At 48.7% G+C, this 7,880-nt stretch overlaps 1 protein-coding gene across 1 annotated transcript in view; it reads right to left on the reverse strand.

Annotated features, from left to right (window-relative positions):
- micu2 (mitochondrial calcium uptake 2) overlaps positions 1–7,201 on the reverse strand; it is a 32,818-nt gene extending 25,617 nt beyond the window's left edge. The window contains exons 1-2 of the mRNA XM_084319647.1: positions 6,841–7,201; positions 6,553–6,682 (exon numbers count right to left, since the gene is read on the reverse strand). Coding sequence (XP_084175773.1) covers positions 6,553–6,682; positions 6,841–7,035 — 325 coding nt within the window. The 5' untranslated portion in view covers positions 7,036–7,201. The remainder of the gene's footprint in view (positions 1–6,552; positions 6,683–6,840) is intronic.
- Between the last annotated feature and the right edge of the window lie 679 nt (positions 7,202–7,880).

Raw genomic sequence — 7,880 nt, forward strand, 5'->3', positions numbered from 1 at the left:
CTGCGTTTAGGGTTGTTGATGGGGAGGGGGATCCCCGATCAAGAGGGAGGGGGAGGAGGAGAGTGACACAAGGGGGGAAAGGCTGGGGTGGAGGGGCGACGGTGAACGCCGATATACTGCCTTGACGTCGATACAGGGGGAGCGCTGTTAGTTCTAAGTGCTGTTAGTTGATGGTGCAATTATAATATTATTACCATGTTCTACTCTATTATTACTACTATTTATATTATTATATTTTTACCTCCCCTCCTCCTTCCCCCATGCTGCTATGACACCTCAATTTCCCCAAGTGGATTAATATATATATATATATATATATTTTTTTTTACTTGACACTTGAACATTTCATTGCAACAGTTGGACCATACATGGACACTTGAGTAAGTTATTCTTGGCTTTGGGTCATGGTGCAAGGGTGTAGTTAGGGGGAGGTTCCCCAACTTCTCAACCGGCTCAGTGGCCTCGTGGGTAGTGTCCGCCCTGAGTGCGGGAGGCTGGGAGTTCAAGCCCCGGCCGAGTCATACCAAAGACTATTTAAAAAATGGTACCCATAGCCTCCCTGCTTGACACTCAGCATCAAGGGTTGGTTTGGGGGGGGGGGGGGGGGGGGGGGGGGGGGGGGAGTCCTTGCGACATACTAGCGTCATGTCCAAGGGGTGTACTTGTACGTCAAGCTGCCTCACGCTACGGAAACAGGAGATAGGCTCCTGCTCCATGTGCCGTTACGGCTCGAGAACCATTGGTTCTCAAAGGCAACTTCCCCAACTTCTTAGTCATCCAGTGCTCACCGTCTACACCCTGTAGGTGTAATGCAGGGGCTGTATCCTTCAAAGGCTGCATTTGAAGACCAAATGTGTCACAGTGGTGCCACCAAGGCTGTCCCATTTCGAAGTCTCCTTCGAATGCAGCAGAATTTGGAGGATCCAACGGATGGATCCTTTGGGACAGCCAAGTATCCCATAATGCATTTCACACCAACTAGCAGCAATAACATAAGGCTGAAGGGTGTTTTAAATGTATGATCCAATACCATTATTATGGCACTTAATTTAAGCTTTAATCTTTTTTTTTGCCAATAAAGTAACCACCATGGAAATGAGCTTCGACGTTTTCAGAGATGGAGCAGCCGTGACAGGACTGGGGTTGACGCCCAGTTTAACTGGGAATCCCTGTTCAATGTGCGGTCTAACTTCCTTCATCTGTCATTTCTCAGTCTCTATTTAGTAGCTAGATTAATAAACTCTCAATCCATATATGGGCATAAGTGCGTCTCTTCAGATTCTGGTGAACATCTACCGTTGTGCCATAGTAAGCATCACAGTCTGGTATGGTAACCGCTCTGCCTCGGACCAGAAAGTACTGCAAAGGGTGGTGAAAACCGCCCAATGCATCACCAGTACACCACTCCCTGCAATTGAGTCTATCCAGCAGAAACGATGTCTGAGGAAGGCACGAACTATCGTCAAGGGCACCTCACACCCCAATCACAGACGGTTTGCCCTCCTCCCCTCTGGGAGGTGCTATAGCAATCTCAGATTTTGGATCAGCAGGCTCAAGAACAGCTTCTTCCCCTCAGCCGTCATCTCCCTGAAGTCTGCACCACGGTAACAGACCGCCCACGCCCACCCACCGGACAGTCTCACTCTCTCGCCTCCCTCAATTACAGTTGTGGAGGTTCTGTGACAGGTGTCAGGAATGTTCTGTTTTTTTTGTTGTTTTGCCTAGCACTCTTTTTTTTTTATCCACTTTTTCTCTCATTTCTATATTTTCTCCCATCCCAATTTCGTATCATCCAATTCAACCCTCCCCTGTCACGAACGCTGTTTCTTGCCTCCCACAAGCCGGCTGCAATGTGGACTAAGTCATACATAGCACAAGTCCCCTCCGGTACTTGAGGTAACAGCAGTCGCATCTTTTTCACCTGCGCAGCTCGATCTCTCAGTGGCGAGGAGTAACGCGTGGAGGCTCACGCTGCCCCCGACACTTCCTGATTCTACTGCGCAGAGCGCACCAACCGACCTGTAGGAGTCGCTGTCCACAACGCCCGATCCCCACCCATCAGTTTCCCACCCCCTAATACGGCCAATGTGTATTAGTACGGACGACCAGCTAAACTGAAAGCAATGACGAGCGCTGGGCTCGAACAGGCAAGCCCAGCGTCTCCGTCATTCGTGGCGAGCGCCTTGCCCACTACGCCACGTAGCCGCCCTAAGTTTTTAGGCGAGGCTTGTTGTCATCTCTGAAGTGTTCGACTTTCTGACTCCTCCCCCGGCTGCAATAGTCTACTCTCGCTTGTTTTCGAGGCGAGCCGAAATGAATCTCAAACACTATTGTTATGCAAAGACAAGTAGCCGTGTGCCAAGTACCCACCTGGCTAGTGGCTACTGTCTTTGCATAACAAAGCTCAGGTCGTCAAAGCTCAGAGAGGGAACTAGCAGCCGCTTTCCTTGTGGTCCTAGTGCCCGTCGCGTCTCCGTTTATTATCGTGTAACATTGTTTTGGACGGTAAAAAAGTGTGGGGGACAATAACTGCCTTCTGAAATTGTGCAGGGGACATGTCCCCCGTGTCCCCCCCGTTAATTACGCCCCTGGAATGCCGTATTGACAAATCAATTAATCAGAAACCCCTTCATGCATTCATGATGGAACATAATACCAATCATATGCATTTAATTTTTTAACTGTAGCGTGTGTAGGGACGAAATGCCAATGGATTTAATATAATACACATTGCGGGCTATTACTAGCCTCCCAGGAATGACCCTAAACCGCTCTAAAACCATACTTATATTCCCCAAGGTATAAAACGGGAATGTATGGATGGAAAAATTATTTCTTTTTCACATCTTGAACGATAGATACTCTATGTCAAATGGCCATAGTATTGCATCCATACTATGCTATAATATAGAATATAGTTATAGCCCTGCAAACAAGGTGACTGACCTCCATTGGTTTAATGCGTGGCAGCGCATAGCGATATCCCGGAAACAGCGTGGCAGAGAATGAGTTAAGAGGATATGACTGAGTCGGCCACCGTCACAGTTCCAAACGTTTTGAAAGACATTACTGCCATTTGGTTGATTGATTAAAAACTTTAATTAACAGATTGCAGAATGGGTACAGTACAGCTCAATACACACAATTGTTAACACTTTCACCGCCAATCACTTTCACCGCCAATCACGTTGTTTCAAGTTCATGCGAATTCTGCCAATCCACGGCATACGACGTTATTGAGATCATAATATTTCATATTTTCGTCATGTTATTCATATTTCCCTCACGGAGCCTTGTCTGATGCTGTGTGAGCCGGCACAACTCTGCAACGCTTCAATACTGCCCGCTGGTGGATGATCGGCGAGTTGCCAAACCGGAAATGGCCGGTTGGATATCGGTGCGTCTCCTAAATGCGTCCGGCCACTCGCATATCGTCGCGGGACTCTAGCCACACACCGTGGATATGGATCGCTGCCATAACTCAATAATTGACATGATTTGGGCGTGTATTAGTATTATACAAACCGGAAATGGATCGACTCGATCCCCATCAAATAACTGGGATCTTTTTGCTCCAGTCTCATCGCCCAACGGTAAGAGGAGGCTGCCGTGACTTTCAGCCTGTTTGTTTATTATTATCCATGCAAACTGCTCTGATCTATATATCACCCATACTACATAAAGCATTTAACAACGATCACGGAATTATAAACGACCCCCCCCCCCCCCCCCCCCCCCCGTTCATGATCAGTCATAACGTTTAGGACCATGTACAGTTGAAATTTTTTATATAGCGTGGATCGGCAACAAACGGCATTTGATAATCTATATATGCATTTATGCTATATCTCACATTCTAGGAATTACTGCAGAAAACGATAAAAACATATTTATATTCTAGACGGTATTTTCGTATGAATGTGTGAATGAAAAAGTAAAACGTTCCTACATCCTGAACGATAATCGATGTTGAATGGGCCATAGTAATGTCAATTTAGCAATACAATTTAAAAAGTTATAGCCCTGCAAAGAAGGTGAACATCTCCATAGACTTAGGGCCCGGGTCCACCTGCCTCATATTTATGACCGCACGCGTCTTTTTTTCAATGTATCCCAATAGGGAGAGAGCCTATAGGAAATGCGCTGCAGTCGGCTTCTTTTTCAGCTTTTTTTGTGCGGCTGAAAGTTGAAACTTTCTGAACTTTCAGAGCGATGCGCTGAGCTCATTTTCAGACAACCAATCACAGCCATTCATATCTACCACTCTGTTTGTAACCTGACACCGGAGTTGCCTGCCTGTCTTGGCTGTCTACCCACAAGAGACGGCTGTCTACCCACAATATACAATAAAGTGTATTAAAATATGCTATATGTGCAAAACCGCGGCAGGCAAAAACGATAAAAAGATGGCTGTGTAGTGCCGAGAGATGGGAGTCGGAGACGGTAGCTCGAGGTAGAGCGAACAGCATTTATTCAGTACACAAATACAACATGCTACTGCTACGTTGCTTGCAGTCGACTGACCTGTGATGGCAGGTTGTGCGACTCGTGCCACACGGTATAATGTTCGGGCGGAACTCTTGTTCCTAACAATAGTTCCGTGGGTGAATTATGTACAATTAACAATCACTACACAAGCCCCCCCAGAATTCATCCATGGCGGGGAGAGACAACGACCGGGCCGCGGCGTGAGCGGACAACCGGGGGCGCGGTGCAAGCGATTGCGCCCTCCACGGCGCCCGGGGGCATTAACCGGCCACGGTGAGTGCGGAAAGCCAGGGGCAGGGAGGTAGGGGCAGCACAAGCGCCCGCGTCCTCCCCGACACCCGGGGGCACAGACGTCGACGAGGCCAACGGCGGCTCAGTCGTTGGCGGGTCCCGGGGTAGCGACGGACGGCCTCGGCGGGGGGAGAGGGCCAGCTCTAAGGGCTGGGAAATGTCTACGTGGGCGGGTTCAATCTTGTCGTGGTTGTACCCCACCTCAAAGGCGAGCCTTCGCCAGTCCTCAGGGGCCTGTGGGCTAGGATGTCCGGTGGATAGGTCATTCAGCAGCATCGGACCCGAGTGACCAATCGCGACGTCCTCCAGGCGTAGACTGGAATCTGCAGTCCCGAGGGCCTGGATGTCGTGGTCGGAGGCCTGTTCCGAGCCCCTGTTGACGTAGTCGAGGTCCGGCTGTACAGCTCCGATGACGACTCCGGAGAGGCAGTCTGCGACGTGTCTCGCGGTGCACTCGGAATCGTACGTGAGCTGTTGTCGTGCCGACCACGGCTCCGCTACCATTGACTCAGAAAACGTGAGGGGTTTGTGGTCGGTGAAAGCTGTAAGATGGCCGCCGTATGTCGCCTCATCGCGGACACATGCAAACGAAGCCTGTGTCTGCCTGTTTATTAGGCGGCCATGTCTAATGTCCACGAGGAGCCCGTGTGCACCCAGGAAATCTGCCCCGAGTAGTGGGAATGAAATGTCGGCCGTGACGCAGTCCCACGTGAACCGCTGGCCCCCAAAACACAGTTCCACGGTTCTTGTACCATAGGTGCGGATAGGGGTATCGTTGGCGGTCGTCAGGCGTGGACCTCTATCGTCGCCGGTGGTGTCCTCTATTGTTGCTGGCAGGACGCTCCTCTGAGCTCCGGTGTCGCAGAGGAATTTTCAACCGGAGAGTGTGTCTCTAATGAAAAGCAGCCGGTTCGACATACCTGCACTCACCGCTGCTACTGGGCGCAGGTGTCGGCGTTTATGCGTTATGACGAAAGTGCAAGGGGAACGGCATCTTGCCGCCCTCGCGCCGAAACGCGCGTGGTAAAAACACAGGCCTGCGGCAGCACTGCTCCTGTTCTTCCTCGCTCCCAAAACTCCGGCAATCGAAGAATAACGGCATCGTTTGCCATGTTCGGTTCGGTCCCCGATACTTCAGCGAGACCAACGTCGGGGTCACCAGTGTAGTGCCGAGAGATTGGAGTCGGAGACGGTAGCTCGAGGTAGAGCGAACAGCATTTATTCAGTACACAAATACAACATGCTACTGCTACGTTGCTTGCAGTCGACTGACCTGTGATGGCAGGTCGTGCCACACAGTATAATGTTCGGGCGGAACTCTTGTTCCTAACAAGTTCCGTGGGTGAATCATGTACAATTAACAATCACTACAGCTGTAGATTTCTTTGTTCTTTCTGTCATCTACAAGATGTGCTTCATGCCAGCACTACCGGCGCACTACCAGCGTTTTTGTGAGATAGGTGGACCCGGGCCCTTACAGTACTGGCAGAGAATGGTATAAGATGCTGAAAGTGCGTGGCAGGGAATGTGTTAAGGGGATGCAGACCAGAGAAAGACTTTCGTCTTGAATTTTCAATTCATAATGACATTTATGACATACATATAATATAATGATCTAATCTATAGAGATATAATAATCTAATCAAATCATGACAGAGATATACAGTACGGTTACATTTGTTACTGGCCATTTTTAGACGAGCCAACATTTTAACAGTGCTCTCTCCAAACAAAGTTGAGTATGTTGATGAATGGTCCTATTGTTTATCTTACTGTCATTCTTCTCCAGCATCACGGAGAACAGGAAGTCCCTCGGTGACATGTAGGGCTCCTGTTCGTAAGTCATGGAGGCGAACTGGTTGAATCGCCTCCGCCTGGCAGACGGCTGGGCTGGTGTGGTGTCCTGCAACAGAACACAACAAGGGACAGACAATAATTGAATACTAGTAACAGCTGAATGACGGACTCATCAGCTTGAAATAAATGCAGTGCTACTACAGCCAGAACATAAACTAACGCTGCGCTTTTCCTTTCGTTTCTATGATTAGCAAGCCAGCTTACATTCTGCTCATCTGCGTGGACAGTGGGAAGCATCCTCCTGCTGCATTGTGTATATTGATAATATGCCAGTCCGGCTCCGACTATTGATGCCAAAATGCCAGGTCCAACGACGCGGTGCGGGGCCAAACTTCGGAGAGCCAGAGGCCTTTTCAAAAAGTTCCGCAAGACAAAAGTAGCCCTAATCCAGGTGGCCATGATCAGGAAGCAAGGTTGTTCGAATCGGGATACACCCGAAATTATATGCCCATGGGATAGATTTCTGCAGGAGAAAAACACCTTTAAATGCTATTTAAATAGTTGTCAACAAAGATGTTTGACGACACTTTCTTTCCTCATGCTTACGCCCTCTTTGCTCTTTCTTCTTCTCTTCCTCAGCTGTTCCATTGAGTCGCTATTGGAGTCATTACCGCCACTTAGTGGAATATGTAGGAATGGTTTTGATTTGTAAACCACCGAGTAGCCTCCAGCTGCAGCCTCGGAGATAATCCCCAGATTGGGCAACTTCCGCCCAGCCACAAGATTATTACTCCCGTGACAGGGCAATGCGCTGATTGGCGGAAAGTACGGAAGTATCTCGAAGTACGTCTGACGTATCTCGAATTACGTCTGACGTTTCTCTACGTTAGCGAACGTTAAACGTTGTATTAATAAAATAAGATAAATTTAGCAGCATGGGGAGGGCCGGGGGGGAGGGGAGGTACAGGTAGTAGAAGACATAGAGGTACAGGTCACATAATTATAGTACAGTGGAGAAGTAAAAATAGAATAAAAAGGCAGTGTAAACAATATACAATATTATTAACTCTAATAATAACACGCCTCGGGGGCTCATTATAATACGAGAGCCGTGGGTCTGCATTGTATAGAGCGGATCCCCCGGCCGTATTCAAGCGCTGGAGCGCTTTTCGATGGATCAAACTGTATTAATATAGTAGTAATAATAGTAGTTGGCTAGTTGCGCGCTTCTGGCCACCTCCCGCAGTGCGCGCATACACACATACTGTAGCCTATACAGTACGTGCAAAATTAGTTGTCAAGAG

Source organism: Notolepis coatsorum (assembly GCF_963971535.1).
Source record: "Notolepis coatsorum genome assembly, chromosome: 8".
NCBI classification, from domain to species: domain Eukaryota; kingdom Metazoa; phylum Chordata; class Actinopteri; order Aulopiformes; family Paralepididae; genus Notolepis; species Notolepis coatsorum.